Source organism: Ruditapes philippinarum, unplaced genomic scaffold (assembly GCF_026571515.1).
Source record: "Ruditapes philippinarum isolate M1 unplaced genomic scaffold, ASM2657151v2 ctg484_1_1_1_1, whole genome shotgun sequence".
NCBI classification, from domain to species: Eukaryota; Metazoa; Mollusca; class Bivalvia; order Venerida; family Veneridae; genus Ruditapes; species Ruditapes philippinarum.
In genome coordinates, this window is record NW_026853581.1 from 223,942 (window position 1) to 248,142 (window position 24,201).

The 24,201-nt window shown below is 33.0% G+C and overlaps 1 protein-coding gene across 1 annotated transcript; it reads left to right on the plus strand.

Moving 5' to 3' along the window:
- Window positions 1–726: 726 nt before the first annotated feature.
- LOC132737259 (restin homolog) lies at window positions 727–23,550 on the plus strand. Its single transcript, XM_060724516.1, has 3 exons — window positions 727–933; window positions 11,522–11,707; window positions 20,798–23,550. Exons 1-3 carry the CDS (start codon window positions 727–729, stop codon window positions 22,223–22,225), a joined length of 1,821 nt encoding a protein of 606 aa, XP_060580499.1. The 3' UTR covers window positions 22,226–23,550.
- Window positions 23,551–24,201: the final 651 nt, after the last annotated feature.

Genomic DNA, 24,201 nt, shown 5'->3' on the forward strand with positions numbered 1-24,201 from the left:
AGGTGGCGCTTGGGATATAACCGACATCGTAAAAAGGTAGAAATTGTGAACATTGCAATAGACGCAAAATAATGTATTCATAAAACTTTACGCATTTGAAGTAATGTATGGATGTAAGTTCAGTTCTACATAGGAAAGTTATACGATTTATTTATTTATTGGAAGAAGCCTTGTGTAAACAAATTCTAATACCGGTATAGCCTTCATTGAAATCCCAACAGATCAAGCTTGATCTTTTTATGAAAGATTGATTTTATATAAAGATTTTTTTTCTCCGCTGAACACTCATCAAGACTTTTTTATTTTGAAACCGTGGACATATATAAACAGTGATAGCGATCTCAACTGAATAGACAACTACAGTTTATGGCATTTCATACATGTGATACTCGGAATTAAATAAAAGGATGCTAATTGTGGTGATTTATTAATTTGATTGAAAAGCGGATATAAGTGTAAAGCATGTAATGAAATGTCTGAGATTTTAACATTGAAGTCTACAATTATTTTAGGCTTCAGGAGTTACATAGATTCTAGAATCAATAGGTACAGGAAACAAATTCCCACGTGACGCATATTTACATTAAATATAAACTTCGTATATATCGCTGATGGCACGAAAGGTGACATAAATAGTAATCATTTTTATCTGCCTTGTATTCCGTTGTTATATTCAGAATTGGAGTTTTTTTATGGATAAAATATTACCTTTGAAATATATTCAAAATGCAGATGCCTGTATTTCTAACTGAACCTCCACAGATTCAGACAAGTCCGTCACCAAGGAAACAGAAAAAACGTACAAAACGAACACGGACGAACGGTTACGTTGGTGATGAAACTTTGGCGCTAGCACTTGTACCGGAAGTAATGACCGTTAGATCTTCACGCAATGAAAAACACCAGGGAAATCAACAAGACACCTCAAGATCGGTAATCATTTATAAATTCATATGATTCTTCAAAATTTTTCTAAATTATTTTTTTCATGGTTTAAACCATTTTTTTACACACATGAAACAATTTGCCAACTTACACGCATTTTTTCTCTCCATTATATAAAGAGAATTACCCATTATATCTGTTGTTAAGTTATAACTGTTGACATTTTCAATACATTTCAAATGAATTATTCAGTTACTATTCTAATCAGATGCAGTTATTCCCAAAGGATACGAGTTATGATAAAACTTTATCACTTTGCTATGTCACGCTTGGTTTCCACTTCCAACGATAATTGCTATTCATTTCTGTAAAGCATACATGTACAACTCATTGTAACCAGACTTGGGAAAAATTACGTGGAACTGTGACTTTATTACCTTAAACAACGTGTCAGTCATTTTACTTATACATTGTACAGAACATGGTAGAATCCTATGGTAACCCAGGCTATCTACCGTATACCAATATTAAATGTAGTATATACGGAATGTGTACCGGTTCCTACGACGTTACAGTTTGTACTTTCTGTTAGTTTTCTATAACTGCTCATTACCATACATGTTCATTTTCATTTGATGACAGATAAACATTTTAAATATTTTAGGCTTAAGTGGTGGTTAAGTGGTGGAGTGTTTTTTTAAGATATATGGCTTCCAATCTATTAAGGTTCATGACAGCATTTCTTGTGTGGACGTTTGGACCTGAACTAGTTTCCGGTCATTTGAAGAATATCTTCTGCACATTACTCCTGGAAAGACAGTGAAAATGATAGCCAATTCCGTGTTTTCGCCATATATCTGTTTTATCTGAGAGAATGCTTGCTGCTGATGGGACAAAAGGAAGATAAAACTAAAAGGTCATCTTTTGTCCCAATTGCACAACGTGGCGTAAAAAGGCCACCATAGAAAATATCATCTTTGAAAATAATATGCAAACTAGTTTAAGACTTAAAAGTCTATAATAACCATGTGTATCGGCAAAGTTACAACCCTGGCCGTAATTAAGAAAATAAGAGAGAATGGCGACGTGGCCTAGTGGTTAACGTGTTGGACTAGTATTCTTTGGATATCTTAGGATTGCCGACCGCGTGGGTTCAAACCCTGTCAGGGGCAAGCTGTTGTTATCTAAGGATATGATATCTTAGGATTGCCGAGCGCGTGGGACCAAACCCTGTCAGGGGAAAGCTGTTGTTTCCTTGAGCAAGAAACTTAACATTCATTGCTTAGTATTGGTTGGTTCCAGGAACTAACACGAGGGTGTTTCAATAAGCTCATAGCTTCCAACACAATCGAAATAAAATAAATTTGTATAAACTAAACAAAAGAGAAAATAAGTCCATTTTTGTTAAAAAAAAGTGTGGAAGGCATATTTTTATACATATACAATGTACTCGTATAAATAAATGCATGTGTATTTGGTTTGGAAGAAAATTATTTAAGGGCTTTTCGGTTTGAGATTAAGAATAAAGGATTCTTTTCTATTAAATCGAAATGCGAGTGTCAAGACGTCAGTAACAATTCGCTGCCGACCCAAAGTAAAGAAATATTGTTGATTACATTTTATTTTATCGTTAAAATCGATTATCATCATTTTCTTTCTTAGGCCAAATTGGTCAACGTCTTTATAAACGTTAACAGATATGGTCTATTAAAGTATAAGGTGTACATTGGAAATCTTAAAGGCCCATTATGCCTAAGAAAAGCTATTATTTTTATTTCACAAAAATTTAAAATGTTTGGTATTTTTGTTACAGCTTTCAAAAAAAATACTCATTTGCCATATAGATGAACTATCTTTGCTTCTTTTCTTTGTTGGCGATTGGTATAATTATAGTGAGATCATATTTCGTATAGAAGTCAAAATACTACTTTGTATACATTTTGCTACCATTATGACACATTACTGCACGTTCAGCCCTACTTTCTTCAGCTTTTAAATATTTTACATGCCTTAAATCCATTATTTAACACATGTTTAATATTTCTAAAGAACTTTAAAAAAATATATAAATAGATTTCTGAGGCATAATGTGCCTTTAAATTTCTAATGCAGCCATTTTTGATTATATTGAATAAAGTATTTTGAAAAGAAATAGCACACTTTGATCTATGATCTGTGCTGAGATATGAATAAAAAAAGTTCAGATCATGAAATAAAGGAATGACAAGTTTACACAAGAATGCCCAGATCAAATTAATGGGACCAGCTTCTTGTAAGTTGATATAGAATCAATGTCACGTCAAAGAAATCTTACACTTTACCATGCTCTAATTTCATATTGATAATTGCTACACATTTTATGAATATAAAATAAACATGTTTTGACTTCACAGAAAGTAGATATATGTTATGCTTTAAATCCACCACACTATAAGCGGGCTCACTATGAATATATAGTGTCATAAAAAACTGGCAATTTTCTTTTTAAAGAAAGGACCAGCTTTTTTGACACCTAATAAGGAACGCAGATTCCCATACATAGTTTGTATGTTCTTTTATTTTATTTAAATAAGACATATTCAGTTAGAATTCTTTAGATTTCAAAATATGTCTGCAATATAAAAATATTTTACTCAAAGATGAGCGTAGTGTTTCTTTGAACCGATGAATTTGTGTAATAGATTTACCCTGCTATGACATTTTGAATTGTCCATTCGAAGTTTATGTGTTTTCAACATGAAAAATACAGAAAAACATGAGGTACTAACAGTATAGAGTTGGGTCAGTGGCATGGTTGTGCAAACTGGCCTGGCTCATTGGTCACTTTTGGTTCCAGCAGGGTAGAGTTCAAATTCGTACATGTTATTGAAAATAATTTATAATATGTATAGCATTGAACAGCAAAGGCACTTTATGCCTCAGAATTCATATTTCTCTAAAATTTTCTTTAATTTTTTCAAACATTTGTTTAATTACATGTATATGCTTAATAATAGATTTAGAGCATGTTAAAATTTAATATTTAACAGCTGAAGAAAGTAGGACTGAATGTGCAGTAATGTGTCATAAAGGTAGCAAATTGTAAACAACATAGTATTTTGACTTCCATTCAAAATACTTAACTCACTATAATTACATGTATACCAATTGCAAAAATATAACAAAGCAAAAAAAAGCAAAGAAAGTGAAAAACCTATGGCAAATCGGTATTGTTTTCGAAACTGTAACAAATTACGAATGATTTAAAGTTCTCATGGGGGAAAATGATACCATTTCTTAGGTAGCCATAGTGGGCCTTTAACTGTGAAGATTTTGTTTTTGTGGCTTCATTTCTATATTTTTAAGGGTTTTTTAAAAAGTTTTTGTGACGTATATAAGTGCAAAAGACTTTTGTAAGTGTTCCAATTACTGCCTGGCTACAACAAGGATCTTATAAAAGACGTCACCAAGTTGGGCGTATCTTTTCTTTTTAATCATTTTTCCTTGCTGTCCAATAGCACCATTCATATGCTATGTGGTCAGGGTTTTTAATATATTAGATTACTTGTAAACTATAAAAGTTTAACGTACCTCTTAAAAGAGATACGAATCTCATTTTCAAACTTTCATCAGAAAATTATTGCACGTAAACTGATTATTAGCGTTTCTGTGATGTTTTGATGTTTACACGTGGGTGACCTCGTCTAATAACTGACCGCATCTTTCATTAAAATACCAATATATTATATTGACAACTAAATCGGACCACAACGTTGCCGGGATATGTTCTGGTATATTGTTACAATGTCTATTTAATAACCCTCATATCATTCCACGTGAGACATTACCTCTAATGGTTCCCGGTAATGAGTTATATTTCTAGTAAATGGAATAAATTATTCGTACTCAATATTTTTCGTCCCATGAGGTTAAGTCAAACGAGGTGTTTAATTACACAATAAACACAGGTTATAGGGACCAAAGAATGACAGGTATTTAATAGAAGCATCATACGATGTACTATGTTGAAAGTTGAGTGATTTTGCAATTGTAAACAGACTATATGGAAACTCGATTGAACGGAAATGTTGGATTCATCGATTTATCTTTTTCTGTCAATTATCTCACGCTTTTATAAAGAGGTAGACAAAGAGAGTTGAGTTGAAAAGCACTGATAGTTCAATTAAAACCTCTTTTTTTGCAAATGTAATTATTCGATACGTTTTCATCATAAAATTGATGTACTGCAGATAAAGAACAAACTGCGCGTAATTTATAATTGTAGATAATGTTTGCTTTTATCTTCATCAGTCGACATGGCAGTATAAAGAAATTTTATGTTTCACATATCCTTTGTCAGCTAGCTGTTTGACTGTGCTAGTTAGTTTATTGAATGTGCCAGTTGGTTAACGGTGCCAGATCGTTGGTTGACTGTGTAGGATAGTAAGTTGACTGTGTCAGTCGGTGAGTTGACTGTGTCAGTCGGTTACTTGACTGTGTCATTCGGTTACTTGACACTGTCAGTCGTTTAGTTGACTGTGTCAATCGGTTAGTTGACTGTCGAATGCTAGCTGACTTTGCCAGTTGGTTGACTGTGCCAGTTATTTGGTGACCTTGCTAGATAGTATGCTGATTGGTAGGTTTTCTTTCAGTCACTTTTTTGGTTGACTGTGCCAGTAAGTTGGTTAAATATATCAGTTAGTTGGTTGACTGTATAATTTAATTAGATGTCCCTGTTTTTACTTCGTTTAATTTGCCACATGGTTGGTTAACTGTCATTTAATTGATTGGCTACACCAGTTGGTTGGTTGACTGTACCAGTTAGGTAGTTGACAGCGCAAGTTAGTTGATTGACTCTTCCAGTTGGTTGATTGACTCTTCCAGTTGGTTGGTTGACTCTTCCTGTTGGTTGGTTGACTGTTCCTGTTGGTTGACTGTGATAGATAATGGGTTGATATCCCTATTCAAAATATTCAGACATTAAAAACTTTGCATATTTCATCAAGTTGCTAGGCTAACTATAAAAATGATAATCACAAACATAAGGATTTATGTATATACCTATCTTGCCTTTTTCATTTAAATTTGGATCATTTAGGAGTGTACATGAAGGTTTCTTACATCTGTTGACATTGTTGCCCTTGGTCAGTTTAAAGCAATGCTCGTGGTATCCAAGGGCATTTGCTAACTTATCTATAATGAATGTTTATTTAACGTAATTCCTTATTTCTTAAACATATGAATTTCAATCTGACAGAATTCCTTATCTATCTTATATAGATCTATTGAACAAATATCTTTTTATCTAATATTTGCGTAAAGGATCTAAATTAAAGCTTGCTTGATAGCTATGTATTGATTACAAACTATGTTATACGAAACCCTATCTAGAAGTAAATAAGTGCAAATGTCAGTTCATTAAATACCATACGATAAACTATTATAGGATATAAAAAGGCAGCATTTTCACGAAGAAGAAAAAGATATGGCTATTGCAATGGACAATTCCAATATTATATCCAGCAAAAAAGAATAGTTTAGTGATTTTGTTGTTTATGTACTGAGATATGTATGTGCTTAGTAGTTATCCATTATTTATAGGCACATTATGCCTCAGAAACGAATAAATATTTCTTTAGAAAGAAAAGCTCTTTAGAAAGAAAAGGCAAATATCAATTTTATAACATTTAGATGATGGTTTTAGAGCATGTTAGATGCATATCACAAAGAAAATAGTACTAAGCGTGAAATAATTGGTCAAAATAGTAGAATTCAAGAATCACTGTAAATTAACTTAGTGCTTACAGACAAAAGAAGCAAAAGATGGTTCAGGTAACTGGCCAATGAGTAACAGGAGTAAACTATATCAGGACCCAAACAGTTTAAAAAAACTTTGTGAAATAGCACAATTAAATTGGGATTATATAAAGACATATAATTTTTTTGTCCCAGTCATTTTCCTCAAATTGCGTGTTTAAGTTAATCACACTATGTATAAAGTGTGTCGGACTCCTGATGTATTTCTTAATCGCACTTGTTCAGCTTCCATGTTGTCATTTTTTGGGGTATAAGATGAAAAACTTTAGTTGGTAGAGACTGTCCGACTGTACGGATATGCAGACTGGCCTGGCACTATACAGGTGACAAAGGCCAATCAATTTCGCCTCCAACAGTGGTTAAAACGTGTTAAAACATTAAACAAATGAGGATGATATTATTTTCAAACCCGGACACGTTTCTTCATTTTCTTCCTATACCGTACAACATTTTTGTTGTGAAATTATACGGCCCACATCCAGTTCAACTTACAAAACTGGAAGGGAAAAAAACATTTGATCAAATCTACTTTTTTGTATAGATACTACCCCACCCGAAAATTGAAAGAAAAGTAAAGAAAGTTATGTAACTTATCCACATTGTGATCGACATTTTGCACATAAAATTGCAAGCACTTGATGGTCGATGTTGATTATATACACAGGTATTTGATTTGATCCTTAAATTATGTAAATAATCATATTAAAATTCTAACGGTAGATCAAAGCTTTTGATATTATTTTCTCCGATAGAGTTTTTACAGTTCTGTTTATTGTATAAAGTGTCTGTTCATTTCTTGGCCTAGATCATGTAAACAAGTTATCTTTCAACACTCATTCTAAGATCAATAATTGTCAAAAATCAATCGGCATTTATCATCCTTGAAGAAAAAGCGCATGAAATATTGAAAATGATTTACGGCAAATTTCACACGAATGTTGGAATAGCATAATGACATTCACATTATGTTAGAAAGTGGTTTGACGTAAACGTTTTAAAAAAAACTTAAGTCAAAATAATTTTATTACTACTATATAGTATGTTATAGTATAATCATAGTCTGTTTGAAAGCAACAACAAAAGTATGTGTATCACGCCACCACTGTTTGCATGTAACAACATAACACCGGCATGATTGGTCAAGTCTTTGATCTGGTGTATTTAAATAACAACACGTCTATACGGTTACGTTCTCAAACATGGTTATCGTTGATTTACCATGTCGTAATTTTACGACATATGCAGTAATACTGTTTACAGGTGCTCACTAAGTTAGGTGGAATGTTTGTACAAGATCTTTATTCAAGTGCCTAACTCAAGTTTGTTATGTCGGTTTCCTATTGCATGTAAATATTTATGTGTGCAAATCGATGTTTGGTAAAGTAAAGTATAGGAATCGATGATGGAAACATAAGTGCTGGCGGGCTGTGATTGCATTTGTTAAACATTATGTTAATCGCAGCATGCACGACATAATTGACTAGGTTAAATTGAGAAAGTATGTTCTATTCGTGTACAGTCTGTCTATGATTGAATCTTACGTCACGTGAATGCAATTAACTTGATGACTAAAAGCAACATTACAGTGACATCTTTGAAATAAGTGCACTCCTAAAAGGTGTCGGTCCGGTGAATTTTCGTACTCTTTGTTCTATAGTAAATCAGTCATATTTAAGGTTCCACTGTTCTTGGTGAACTATATACTGTCTTCAACTTTAAACATCAACACTATCTAAGTCAAATGAGACCAGAAATATATAATGTGTTAGCCATCTACTTTTTTCAGAAATCTTCATTTTGTTGTAACACTGTTTAAATTCACCACTGACTGCTGGTGGGTAGTACATTTTTTATCTTTCCGCCAACAAGTGAGTTCCTTGAGAATACTAAAAAACAACTTTTATTAAAGTCATCCATTGACACACAAAACTACATGCAATAAAAACACTTTAATTATGACCAATCAACCTAGAGATAACTTAAATTAGGCCACTTCAAAAATTAAAAGAACTATTTTCTAGACTACAACGGGTTGGTCTAATTTCGTACCGGTGAGACCAAAAGCGATTAAAAAGTCCGGTACACGATAGGTTTCTAAATTCAACGATTTCCTCTTCATAAGGGTATAAACTTTAAAACTATGAAAGAGCACATTTGTCACAGATCTCATTTGTCACGTATGAAAAAAATACAAGACACAAGAAGCTTGATTTTAAATCGGTTTACAAATTATAAGAAACATTAGCTAAAAGGCCATTTACTGCTAATAGGAAAAGACGGCTTGAAAGGCGGCGCCCTTTGCCCTAATCAGACCTAATTGTCACTTTAGGTGCACATTGACTGTTGTACAGTGACCTACTTTCGGCTCAAATTTACGACCTTTTGCTAATACCGTGTGGAAATTGTACGAGGTAAATTATCACAGCGAAAGCCGCATCTACGTAAATTTAGAATCACTTGCTTTGCTTCTGACTTTTTCCTGATAAGTAAATTTGAAACCTGTGGTCCAGGGGTAACATGTGAGAGGTTATACATACATGTGATTCGTGCCAAAATATATGTGGTCTCATATTAGCATGCTAATACGAAGTATAATTTTTAGACAACTGAGCAAAAGAATTGGTCCCCTCATTCATATGCAACCTATTATATCTATACAAATTGGGGTAGCTCTGCGCTCAAAATTGACAATTATTTTTCTTCAGTTCTGTCAACACATCTATCACTTGTGACCGGTGTTATACAACTGGTGTCCTTTCTATGATTAGTCAAACACATCGGTTACACTTCTTATCTGTGACGAAAGTGCAATACAAGACAATGTAAAATATGTGATTCCTTACAAATGTATAATATATTTGGTGGTGGTTATTAAAATAAAATCATGCCTTAACGGCCCATTTTATCCTAGAATGCTTTAAGTTTTATTTCTTAAAAGCTTTTCCTTCTGGTGTCCCGAAAAAGTTACCGTTTGGTCAAACCCTTAACCATCTTTTGCTTCTGTTGCTATTTGGCTATTAGTACAATTATAGTGATTTAGTATTTTGTATAGGAGTCAAAATACTACTTTCAAATTGTTAACATTTTGCTACTTTAATGACAGATAAATTTCGCATTTAGCACGACTTATTTCAGGTAATAATAATCAACATGCTCCAAAAGCTTGATTTTACTGCTATGAAACTCTTGTTTGTGTCCTTTCTTAAGAGTGAAAATTTTATACGTTTCTGGGGCATAATGTGTTTTAAAACAATGATATTCATAAACATTTGATACAGCTAAAAAAAATTACTATAGCAATTAAATATTTTGTCATTCATTTCAAAAGATTTTTTTTATAAAATTTTTAAAAGAAATTTTTATAAAACATGATGGTACGGTTCTTTAAAACTTTTCCAACATTTTACCAACTTTTTAATTTAAATTTTTTATCAATACGAATAATTTTAACTGTATCAGTACGTGTAAAATCTTATTTAATTGATTTTTTAGAAAATATTTAAAAGGCTAAAACTTTTTCTGAAAAAAAACTTACAAAAACCCTGTTAATTTCCTATTTTTTTAAATAAAAAAATTACCCCCCCGGAACAACCAAAAACTTGGCAAAGTTTTTAATGTATACTGTAAAAAAAATCGTGTCCCCTTCAAAGCAAGATACGAAAAAGGGAAATCTTTAAGAGGTCTGAGGGTAAATATTTATTCAGGGTAGATCAGAACACAAAGGCTACGTCAACTAATGTAATTAACCTGATCTAGTTCAAATTGTTACAAGCTTCTCAGATCTTCAGTTGTCACCTGGGGATCATGACAATATTGACACGGACATGTATATGGAAAGAAAATTGTTATAAGAATATCGCTTGCAATATCTTTAGTAACTTATATTAATTGTTGATTGCCCGTATTTCACACCCGTGTGTATGCGTGCTGTTCTCTGCGACGGGATTTTTTTTAAACTGCGTTACTATAAAAGGAAGCTGGCTGTACAGAATCGATGATTAAAATTTATTTTTCTGTTGGATATTCTCTGTATCAAATGTTCGTCTAAATCAGTTGCTTATTTTTATGTTATTATACTTTGATCTTCATTAGGACAGACATTCCGTGATTTCTCCGCGTACAGGAATTGTTTCTTGGATAATATCTATTGATTTCATCTGATTAAGACAAGTTCTACCATCTGATTAATCAGTTATTGACATTCTTGAAAATCTTTGCCATGTTTGTGCCTGATTTAATAACCGCCATTTTTTGCTTCATCATGTGATACATAATACCGCATTTAATAAGATCACGTGACAATATTCCAATAGATGTCATGAAAAGATTCAACTGAGCAATCGGATGTCCTTTGTTCTTATAGATCTGACATATAATAAGATATAGGCTTACAAATTAAGATATCCAGTCATTATTAATGGAAGGCATGGATTAGCCAGGCCTGCGTGGTGTAAGACGGTTAAATAAAAACAACGATGTATTTGTGGGCAGAATGGATTTTCATGAAAAGATGTAATAAAGCCTAAATAACAAAAGCTGGATTAAATATGGATTTTGTGTATTTACTTTGACCAAAATAAGTTTGTGTTTTTCATTTTCGCATATGATTTTAACAAAAAGGCCCAAAAAACTGACGGGAGTTTAAAGTATTTTTTGAAAAAAGGGTATTTTTAGGGGAAAATACGGGGTGGTGAGGTTTAAAGTTTGTTTAAAAATGGAGGAAAATGTTCTTTCAACCGGTATAGATACCCAAACAACCCCATGTCAAGGAAAAACCATTTTTTTCAGAAGGCAAAGGGAAAACCAAAAGCGAGGTAAGGGATGCGAACAAATAAATCAGGAAAAAAAAAAATTTCAAAGGGAAAGGACTCAGTTAGGTGATAAAGTGGAGATTAAAGTTGGAGACAACCTCAGTGATTCAGGAGATGGTATAACAGAAGATTTAATTGAGCAGACTATCGTTGATGTGGATGATACTAATAAAGAAGAAGAGGTCGCTGTTTTAACTGACGCGTCTACGTCAACGGTAGGTTCAACAACGTAAATACAACGTCATGCTTACTTGTTATGTAGCAATAAATGCGAATTTTAAAAATGTTTTCCGAATATACTGTACTTTAAAGAGAATTGACGCGGATGAATTCAATTAAAACTTTCATTGGCGTGACTGTCCATGTGTCTGTACGCATCTATTTAGATAATTGTTTTACCGACCAAATAGATATCTTAATTTTAAATTGCATTTAAACATTGCTGTTTCATTTTGTGATGACATATCATATAATAGCAAAACATGTTTGACGAATAAACTCACAGCTGTTACAGTTGAAACATTACAAAAAAACACGTTTTAATGCAGATCTCGTATTTAAATGGAAGAAAATATTTTTGTTTTGAAATCGCGTTACCTCGCTACGAGGGGCATTACGTACATACATCTGTATGCCAAAGATTCTTATATACAGGGCGGTCTCTTTATACGTGAAACAATAGCAGTATATCTTAATATAATCAAATAACAATCACCGTATCACAAAAACATCTATACACGATATTACTGTGCAAATTTGTTTGATCGTTAAAAAGGTGATTGTTTGGCCGTTGTCCAAGACATTGTATTTATGAAATCAATTAAAGTAAGGCAAGCAGGCAGGCTAGTGTAAAGGCAGTCAATATTTATGGTCCAATAAACGAGAAGATAGTGCTGTGTATAAAACCATAAAGGGAGACAGGCCGGAGGAATCTGTCAATACGGAGCTATTAAACTGGCTAAGGAATGCACGAGTTGTTGAGATGTAATAATTTGTAATTAAAAAAGATCGTCAAGAATCAATAATACTAATGTACTCATTGCGGGAGGCCGGTAATACAACTGTTCTAGCACGTGTAACATAATTCCTAGATGAAGACACATGGTGACACGACACGAAACCATTTATTTTTTATAAAACCACCATTATAACCAGCAGTAAGATAATCAAAATAATTAAACCACGTTCAAAGATATCGAAACATGATAACAAAGTAAGGCGGTCTCATCATCACTATGTAAGTCATTTGGTACATGTAGATGAGACGAAGAAGAAAAAACATTTTATTAATACATGAACGTCCTTAATATATAATATCAATGCCTTTATAAGCAATAAAATTGCAAGTTATTACATTTGAAGGGTAATTTAGAAAATTTATTCATGTATCACCAAGTCATTGACACTCGTGACTCCACTCAGAGATTTATATTGCTGAGATATATCTCCTTGGTTTCATTTACATCAAATCTACTTTAAGACCTCTTTTTATTTAAAGTTATTGATATGTTTAACGTGTTATCTTTCGCTGGGCGTTATATGACTTAGTCCACGTGTCATTAAAAAGTCCATGACAAACTTATTGGTATTATTTAACATAAAGTTTCAAACTGGTACGTTAAGGTCTCTTGTTTGCACTGCCAGCAGTAACGTTGTGTCCAACTCGCTCCCTTGATATGCGCAGTAAGGTTAGACTTTTCTCTTATCTTTCGTACTCTTGATCAAGGGGACCTACAAATTGCCAACTTAATAAATATCGGAACTTTTGTTTACTTTCCGCTGCTAATATCACACGCTGTATTACTCGGTTCGATTTTTCGTCTTGGTAAAAATTAAACGAAATATTTCCGCCAAGTTATTCAGATAAGCTGTTATAATAATAATTTTTTGTAAAGGCTACATTTAACATTTGTCGTATTTCAAAACTTACCAATGTGCTGTAAAAAAAAGAGAACTTGCACATGATAAAGAAAATTGTCGGATATTTGTTTTCGTTGCTTTATGACCTTGTATACAGAGGGAAGGCAATTCTTCTTTAAATGAGATTTCTTTTGTATACCGGGTTTATATGCGTATTCATCGACAAAAGAGAAATTAGATTTAAATAGCTGCTAAAGAAAAGTATTAACACCGTATTTTCGGTTAACGCTCGAAATCGTATTAACAGGTCACCTGTTATTGCCTGGATTGTTGAAATACAGTGTCACCATTCTTTAAGACATTAGATAATTAGAAAAAGGTGTAATTAAAAAAATGACTTAATGACGGTCGAATTTTGAATTTGACGATTTTAGAAATAAATGTACACATTGTAAATGTTTGACACAAAGGAATAAAAAGGCGATTTAACGGTAGGAGTAGGGGAATTTTCAGTACGTTATAAGGTGGTGAAAGTTTGGAATTTAAAAATGACATTATAGAAACACTAGATAGATGGATACTCATAGGTCAGATTGTAGCCGACTGGTAAGTGAAAAAAATAATAATGAGCCGTGTCACGACAAAACCAACATAATGGGTTTGCTACCAGCATGGATCCAGACCAGCCTGCGCATCCGCGCAGTCTGATCAGGACCCATGCTGTTCGCTTACCAACCCTAATACAAGTAGAGAAACTGATAGCGAACAGCATGGATCCTGATCAGACTACGCGGATGCGCAGGCTGGTCTGGATCCATGCTGGTCGCAAACCCATTATGTTGGTTTTGTCATGGCACGGCTCAATTTTGTGTTCATCAGCAATATATCTGGTTAATCTAATTTTATATGAAAATACGTTGTAAAATATTATTGTAAATTATTTGATGTTATTTTGCTCCTAGCATTAGGCACGGGACTGCTATATAATAGACATGGTTTCAAGATTATTAATTAAACGTTTGTAACACATTGTCTAGGATGTTGTTTTGTTGTTTTTTTTTGTATAATTTTCTTTTCTCGAGACTTCTTAAAACATAACTTTAGATTAATGTCGTGTAATTCAACATTTACATAAATTTGACTGTAATAAAATGTCTTCGAACTTTTTCTCAGCAGAATTTTTTTACATTAGCTCTGACCAGCTAACCTGTCTGAACTTTTGATGATGTAGTAAGAATTGAATAAATAACTGAATTATTGGTACCTTGTACAAAATACATATATTGTCAAAATTCCTCTTATCCTTAAAGTGAATTACTTATTACTAATCTAAATACTAATTTAAAACAATCATAATATTATTTCATAACTTATTGAATTAAAAGATTCTTTACTATGGGTGCTTATGTTTATATCTGTAAGTGAATGAAAGTTAGTCTATTCAACTAGATATGAAAGTTTACAATGAAAGTTTTTACGGTCATGGCTCAGACAATGCTTATTTCTTTCATGAAACCGCACAAACCTTAGTACAATGTAAATAATTTCATGTGTAGAAAAATCGTCCCTCGTTTGTATCAATGATTTTGTTGCATGTTAAAAGGGGTATCTGAACAATTTGCAGTTTGTACAAATACCTTATATAATTTATAATCGTAGTACGAAAATCTATGTGATAACTATGACAATCTATGTATATAAAATTGTAAGATTTTCAGTGGTTAAAACTGCTCTTAAATATATGATATCTTGTCAATATCTAGAAAGTTACAATTGAGATGTTGTGGCTATGTCTTTTTGTTCCATTCAGAAAGTATGTACATGCTCATGGGTTTTCATATTATTTGATATTATATTCAAACATTTACTGTCCATGTAAATGACAAGCTGTTATGCAATGTGTTTTCCTTGACCTTGAGTTGGTTATTATACATGTCGCTTTTCTACCATTAATAGAACTTCATAAGGGGTTCACTTCACCCTTAAAATATCCAGCTTCACCGAAATATCTCTCAAACCTGAACATCACTACCACCCTTCCTCAACAACGACCCTTCCTCAACCACGACCCTTCCTCAACCACCACCCTTCCTCAACCACGACCCTTCCTCAACCACCACCCTTCCTCAACCACGACCCTTCCTCAACCACCACCCTTTCTCAACCACCACCCTGTCTCTCTTACCTGAAATACATACTTATCTCCCTTACCGGTAACCATTTAGAATAATATAATCAAATATTCAAGATATTCTTTCCTTAATTTATTTCTTTACAAACGAAACACGTACATTTCTTTTTCTTTTTTCAAATCATTACAAATGCTCCAAATTAAATCGTGACGACAAATAAAAAATATAAACTACACGTTTGAGAAATGACATTTGATCTTGAAGTGGGATTTAAATTATTACATTTTTCTCGTCTTTAGAAGACGATTTTCTGAATAGAGTATTTATCTGGATACATCTGAATGGATGTGTCATACTTGATTTGGCCATTACTCAAACCCGTCAGTATCTACTTGTAACTTAGCACACGATCTGGATTTGTGTTTGAGAAAGATAAGTGTAACGTGATATTGACGTATTCATGTTTATAGTTTTAATAGCACGGTATTTATGTGAACGCTTTAAAGTCAATATTACCTTTACAAAGAATTATTTCAAATATTCAATAGTTTTACAGATATTGCGGCGTTTGAAATACATGACCTTGATGTACCTCTTTTTCTTTTATTCGTTTTAGAATTATTATAAATGCAAACTGCATATAGAGAATAAATTTTGTATCATTTTTTATCTGTCTTTATTGCATTTTATTGGCATTTTATTGAGATAATTAAATCTTTATTTGATTCTATTAAAAATTGATTTAGGCATTGATAGCTGCACATTTTAAAAACGAAATTGAGCATGACAAGTAAGAAAAAATATAACATGCATTGCAAAATAACTCCCCATAGAGAAAATACAAAATTATTTAACACGTTTGCCATTTCTAAAGAATTGAAAAAAAATGGATTTCTGAGGCATAATGTGAATTAAGGAAGGTTTTTAGGAATGCATTTGGCACTTAACAATTGCTCATGTTTTACAAACATATTTCTTGCATACCGGCATATTGAAATAGTTATTTAAGATAAAAACAAACAAAAAATTAAACTGCATGCAGCAAAGATATATACTTTTATACACTTTAAGTCTTAAAACTCTGTTATGTACTTTATTTTAACTTTAGAATCTACCTAAAATAGGAAGCGGATCGTAGGGTGTCTGTTTATTTAAGCTTGCAGTTCTTTAAGAGTGTGTTCGTTGCCAACTTATGCACAGTTTGTTTTGCAAAACAAACAGAAATGTTTCAAGCTTTTTATACTACTTAACAGCTGTTTTATTTCGATGATTCACAATACCAACATTCAAAGTGTTGTAATATTGTGTTTAATTTGAATTTTGTAGAGAAATTTCATTAATCCAAAAGTACTGCAATTATATAGGTCAGGTTAATCCGATTTTATTTTTAAACCCTCAAAATTTATATTAATTCTTAAAGATCTATAAATGCATAAATCTAAAATAAAAACAAGGTAATTAATTGTGCACCGTGGGAGTGCTTTAAGTTTATAAATATTAACCAATATGTAAATAATCCTGTTTTCTCTTTTTGAACGAAAAAATATTTCTCGGATGCATGTGTTGTGTATAACATATTTAGATAATGGCATATATTGTCCTCCGCATGAGGAGAAGTTGAACGTTTTTTTGGGGGAAAACAGGTTAGCATCGGTGCATAATTGAATTAAGTTTTCTCAAAAGAAAAACTGATCTCTAACTGTCCTATGACATAAAGACGAACTTTTTTCGGGGGTGGGGGTGGGGTGGGGGTATGGCGACAAAGTGACCTGGTGAGCTTTTGTGATCCCTTTTCGTCCGGTGTCCGCCCGGCGTCCGTCCGGCGTCCGTCCGTAAATTTTTACTTTAAACGACATCTCCTCATAAACCGCTAAGCCAATTTCATCCAAACTTCACAGGAATGTTCCTTTGGTAGTCAACTTCAAAAATTGTTTAAAGAATTTAATTCCAAGCAAAACTCTGGTTGCCATGGCAACCGAAAGAAAAATACTTAAAATATCTTCTTAGAAAACCGAAAGAGCTAGAGCTTAAATGTTGGCATGAAACATCATCTAGTCAGTGTCTACCAAGTTTGTTCAAATAAATGCCCTAGGGTGAAAATTGGCCCCGCCCCCGGGGGGGATCATTAATTATTCTTATTTAAATATAGTTAAAACATACAAAATCTTCTTTTAAAGAACCCAAATAGCTAGAGCTTAGATATTTAGCATGAAACATCTTCTAGTGGGTGTCTACTAAGTTTGTTCAAATAAAAGCCCTTGGGTAAAAATTGGCCCCGCCCCAGGGGGTCATTGATTTTCCCTTTATGTATGTAGTAAAAACTTAAAAAATCTTCTTTTGAAAACCTCATAGATATTTAGTATGAAACATCTTCTTATGGGTGTCTACAAAGTTTGTTCAAATAAGGACCCTTGGGTTAAAATTGGCCCCGCTCCGGGGGTCATTGATTTTCCTTATATATGTATAGTTAAAAAAAAAGAATCTTTTCTGTGAAGTAGTCCCGAAGAATTTTTCTACGCCAACATTCAAATGACCTTCATTATGAATTATTATTGCTCCTTATCTAGGATATTAAAATATTTGCTCAGTCATTATATTTACATAACGTGTAGAAGAGATGGGTTATAATATATCAGGTATCACAATAAACCCTTCAATTATGTTAGCCCAAGTTATCAATTAACCATGATGTGGCCCATAAAACCCACTAAGATAGAGTTCCTTGTGACGTTTTAGTGTCATTGTTGGTCTAAGACTTTGCTATATAAAACTATGCTAAATCAATATATACAAAAAAAAATATAGCCCTGGTTGCTATCGTCCGATCGTCCAATATGACACCGAATTTTGTCACCCCAGTACGTGGTGTATAAATGTAGAATACTGGAATAACCAACTTAATATTAACCGTAATAGGCTCACCACTTGAAATGAAGTCGTGATAGGCCTTATTAATACCCTAATCATTTTTATGTAACACTGATAATCTGTGGTTTATCTTTGATCATTTTACAACTGATTGATTTAATATTACAATCTAGCTTTCATAACATTAAACAAAATGTTAAGAAAGCAAAAAAGTAAGAATTTTTAGGAATGAATAATACTATATATTTAGCCATAACTTCACGTATGACAACTTTTATTTCTTTATACTTTGGTCTTTTTACCTTGTAACTAAGTAAATAAATATTTGGAATAAATAAAATCAATTTATATTTTTTTTTTAATTTTCCGATAGTATAAAAGTTTACGGCGTTTAGCTATGGTTGATCGGTTTTGAGTTATTACAGATTTTCAAAACTAAAATAAAAATAAACACAAAATGTACGGTAAAATGAATGGTTTAATGGTTAAGCAGAGTTACTTTTTGATAACATAGTTTAAACCATTACTGACAGAAAATTGAACTTTCATAACAAATATAAACCACCTTCCTAGATAATCTAGATAGAAAGATGGTCCTATTTGTTCATTAATATACATAATTATTTAACTCAATAGAAATACCATTTTCAAAAAATGTAAGTAAGGCAGGTTAGAAAGAATGTGGGTATGTACCTTATTGAGAAAGTAAGTTTTCATCACGTGATGATACGACGTTATGAATCATTAACTAAATTATTCTATTGGAGTAAAGCTATTTCAAATTGCATTGATCTATATGTGACCGACATTAAATTTCAAAACCACAATTTAAATCATCTGTTAAAATTTACATTAAATACACATTCATTAATTCGAATTCAGACAAGATGTATTTATCTCTCGTAAGGAAGAATAAAAAAAAAAGTTCATGTTTGCCTTTCTGTTCGATTAATTGATCCTTGGTGTTTTCGGTTTTCTTCGTATGGCTTTCTTTATAAGCTTTTTAATCCCGCATGTCTTTCTGTAAAGCTATCGATCAAATGTAGTTGAGATTGTTTCATAAAGTCCTTAAGGGTTGCTTAGATCTTTAACGGGTAATTGAGAAATGTTGAACTTTGCGGAGATTTATACCGTACCGTGGTCTATATTTATCGTTGTCGTCTCTGCGGCGTTCTGAAGTATCTTGTCCGCACGCAACAAGCTAATCGGAAACTCTTAATCCTTGAGAAACAAAAACACAAAACTTCATTGTAAAACAAGCTTCCTGATAAAATCCTTTATAGTAAGTGTTGTTGTCCTTAAGTTTATTTGTCAGGGTATCTGTGATCAGGTTTCAAAACGCCTTTATCTATGTCAAACACTGGTTTTATTGTGTCATTAACGTGCCAAAATTTGTTTCACATCGGGTATGTTATATCTAACGATTGTCTTACTAGGTGTATTTGTCAAGAATTCGTCTTCTACATCTGTTTTTGTTGTTGTTGTTTTTATTCTGTCGGAAAATTAATGTAATACAATGCGTTTCAATAATCAATATCCATTCATCGGTAGTTCTTTAGTTCCTGTATATAAAATGGTTGGATCTAGAACAGACCAACTTTCTGTAACACAGCTCATGTCTATATTTACTATCTGTTATTCATTGAGTGAAGATGGTTAAACGTGGGATCCTTTTGTAATATGAAAATGAACATATTATAAAATGCACAAAATAAATATATTATAAAAACAAACGCATTGTACATGAGGATTCATATGATCGTTTAATAGATATATAACATACTAAATTATACTCATTAATATGACACTAGTTCTACATTAAACATTTTGGCCAAACTTACACTTTAATGAAGCAGTCGATACTCATAGGGCATTATAGCTGTTTATTGCACTGTCCTCAAAAACACCAAATACAGTACCCTCAAAAACACCAAATGCACTCTCCAAAACACCAAATGCACTGCCCTTCAAAACACCAAATGCACTGCCCTTCAAAACAACAAAATGTACGAAACACCAAATGTACTGCCTTCCAAAACACCAAATGCACTGCCCTCAAAAAACACCAATGCACTGCCCTCCAAAACACCAAATTGCACTGTCTTCCAAAACACCAAATGCACTGCCCTCCAAAACGCCAAATGCACTCTCCAAAACACTAAATGCACTGCCCTTCAAAAAAAAACCCCAAAAAACCCCAAACAAACAAACAAAAATAACAAATGCACTGTCCTTCAAAACATCAAATGCTCTGCCCCCCAAAACATCAAATGCTCTACCCTTCAAAACACCGAAGACACTGCCCTCCAAAACGCAAAAATGCACTGCCAAATGCACTGCCCTCAAATACACAAAAGAATTGACACACTTATATAGACGACCATACGGGTATACATAAACACTATAATGAAATATACCTTTTAACGCTTTCTATTTTCTTTTCAGAGCGGAGATGACACGGCTAGACAGCCTGCCCTGTTTGCCGCCGACGTCCGTGCTGGTCTGCAGAGGGCTTACCTTGAAGGCATAGAGTATATGCGACTAAAGATCAAAGAAACAGAAGAGGAACTTACACAGATAAAGTTGAGCTTTTATCAATGTGAGGAAGCAGATGATGAAAACTATGAGAACTATCTGGTACAGTGTAACGAGCAATTTCTACAAGCAAACAACGATCTACGGAGAAAGAACGTTAAGTTAAAAGTAATCGACAGTGAGATGGAACTGGTTTCACTGTTAAACCAACTTCGGGACAAAATGGAAGTTGACAAAGGCGAGATAGCGTTCTTGTCGGAATTCTGGGAGAACTTGAAGAGTACGATGGAAAGTGTGAAGGTACTTGTGAATAAGTTCAAAACAAGTGTCGTAGATCGTTTGCGTGGAAACTGTATTAGTTATAACAATGGGGATATTCACTTGGATGTGTCGGAAAGATACACTAAAGAAATTAAAAATTATCTGGAAGAGCTAGAGCTACAACTTGAAAATACATTACAACTTATTCAAAGTTTTGCTAATGGAATACACCAGGATTTATTCTCCCATACGAAATTCACGGAAGGTATTCTTGTGGCATGTGATCTCAAAGCCTTCCCGATACTTCGACTATTTCCGGATCTTACGGAAAAAGTCGAGGCAATGTGCTCAACGGCATTTGTTTGGTTAGACCGGGACGAACGCTATATGTACGAAATCAACGATTACATACGAGAAACTAGAACAATGACAAAGAAACGAGTAGAAGACCTAAAGGTCCAGAAGGAGAAAATGAAGAAATTCGAAAAAGCCGTGAAATCAGCAAATATTATGTTACATAATAACAAAGAAAAACTTCAGAAATTGGAATCGGATCTTAATCAGTTAGAGCTTACATTTAATGCATATAAACAGCAAATGAACTCAAAGTGTGGGGAAAAGTCTCAGAAGGAAAGTATGGTAGATTTTCTAAAAATAACTCTATCTCAAACGAAGAAGAACTACAACTTACAACTGAAGAGACAGAGGTTGTTAAAGCAGGTGGAATCATTGGAAGACTTTTTGAAAAGTCTTGAACGGGATTTAAGTAGTGTTCAAACTAAAATACAAGAGAAAGCACAACAGAAAGACATATTGGCAGTGAAACTAGAGACCAATGAAAAGTCCTACGGTGCCCTGAAAACTGATCTTGAAAGTTTTACTGACAACCTAGACAAACTTGAGCAAGAAGTTAACGGACTATCAGGACAGTTGTTACAGCTGGAAATTATTCAGACTTTTAAATCTTCTCCAGAGAACATAGATGGAGTGTTTGATCGGCCACAATCTGTGAAACTAGCCCCTTCTCTCAAAGAGAAAATCAAGAGAAAAAGAAAAATAATGCCCCCTGTTCATTGATGTTAACATTGAAATACCGGCAATTGTTTGATATTTAGAATATTGGACCGATTACATCACAAAGCATGTCAGAAAATGGTTTACCATCGCATAAACTGATGTGTTTAAACTCCACAAAAGTTATTTTCTAAGTGGACCGAATAAATGGCAACCCTTTAACTTGAGAAAAAGTTTCTGTAACACATGCATACTAAATACCATAGAGTAGTTTTAGTTAAGATTTAACAGTTGTGAGTCAAATCATCAAAATGGAAAAAAACTGCGGGGGAAAAATGTGTGCTCATTATTGCATGTGCAAATGTTTTTAAGCAGAAAAATGAGATAACCTTATTATAAATGCCACAAAGTCTTCCGTTCGAAACAGCTACTCCAAACTGATATCATTTCTGATTTATTACCGCCGATAAAATATGCTGTAAATTAGACAGAAGACATAGCTTATACAGCAAAACAAAGATACGAGGTATAAATTAACAAGCACATGTTACGAAATGTTACGGACTTTTCAAGGACAGTCAAAGACTTTAATTTTTGTATTTAAGATGTTAAGAACTTTGACTGATACAAAAAATACATGGACTTTTTTAATGCAATGAGCCAAAACAACATTCGGTTTCTTTTTTATTACGTGATCGACATTGCAAGCGGAAGTACGAAAGTAAGGCATCTAAATAAATATGCCGGCCATTTGTTAAACATTTCACACATTACCTTCCTTGTTACCGTAGGAAAAGTAGTTCATTTTTAAAGCCTCTTATTTAGTATGGATATTTTCGAAAATCATTCTTTAAAAACATGTAATTTTAGTTAAAGAAACTTATAGATACAATGTGTATTGCATTTGAAGTGAAAAGAATATTGCATATGTAGTGAACAGAGTTTCCTTATTTCCGACAATTTCTATTCTATAACGTTAGTAACAGAATATGAACTATATCTCCATATTTTGACATTTTATAGATGATTTCTGTTGACAGAAAATGTCTAAGGCTAGCTAAAATACCTTTACTAATTACATTATCTTTTGAATTTTTACAAAATTCAGACATAATGCTTATTTCGTCGCTGTCAAGTTGAGCTGTAAAACTATTATAATTATGTTTGACAAATAATTTTAAATGACAAATGTTTAGGACAAAACGTAGAAGCTGCCTGAAAATAAAAAAGACTGCCCTACTATTTTTACCAGTTAAACGTTTACAAGAAATCCTAAAAAATATATATAAGATTTCAGCGGGTTAAATGGCTTATTTATTGATAATTCATACAAAGATTATGTGTACCAATCATGGTAATAGTAAAAATATTTTGACTCACTTGGGAGGGGCGTTATATGTCTCTAAAGCCCTTTTTTTACCTGCTGAAACCGGAAGTTAAAAGCCTTTGCCACAAGTAAATGAAAAAGTCCGAATACAGTTGTTTGACCAACTTTAATTTTTTCATTTTGATATCTCCTATATTTGATTTTGGAAAGTTCCAAAAATAGATCCTGGACAAGTCCATTATAGAAAATCAGTATGTTAAAGTGGATTGGTCTACAATGGGTGCATTTTTCATAACTATTTCAAATATTGATGAAAACAATAGAAATATATCATTTGGATATTCTTATGAAATGTGGCTTGCAAAAAAATTAGATAAAGTTCTAAGTGATGTACGTAGACTGAACATTTTTATGAGGAAAAATATTTCGTGCTTTCTTGTTATGTCTGATACTAGCAAAGTGATTATTCATTGTATTACAGACCTTTCATTACTGACCAATTCACTTTAAGGGCAGACCAATTCACTTAAAGGGCAGACCAATTCACTTTAAGGGCAGACCAATTCACTTTAAGGGCAGACCAATTCACTTTAAGGGTAAACATAAATGTGGAGGCGTACTGCTCCAAAGGTGGAGCATTTATTGTAGAATGTTTGTAACTTAAGTCATGCTTTGTTAACTACGCAGTTTCATTTGCACCGTCCTTTTATTA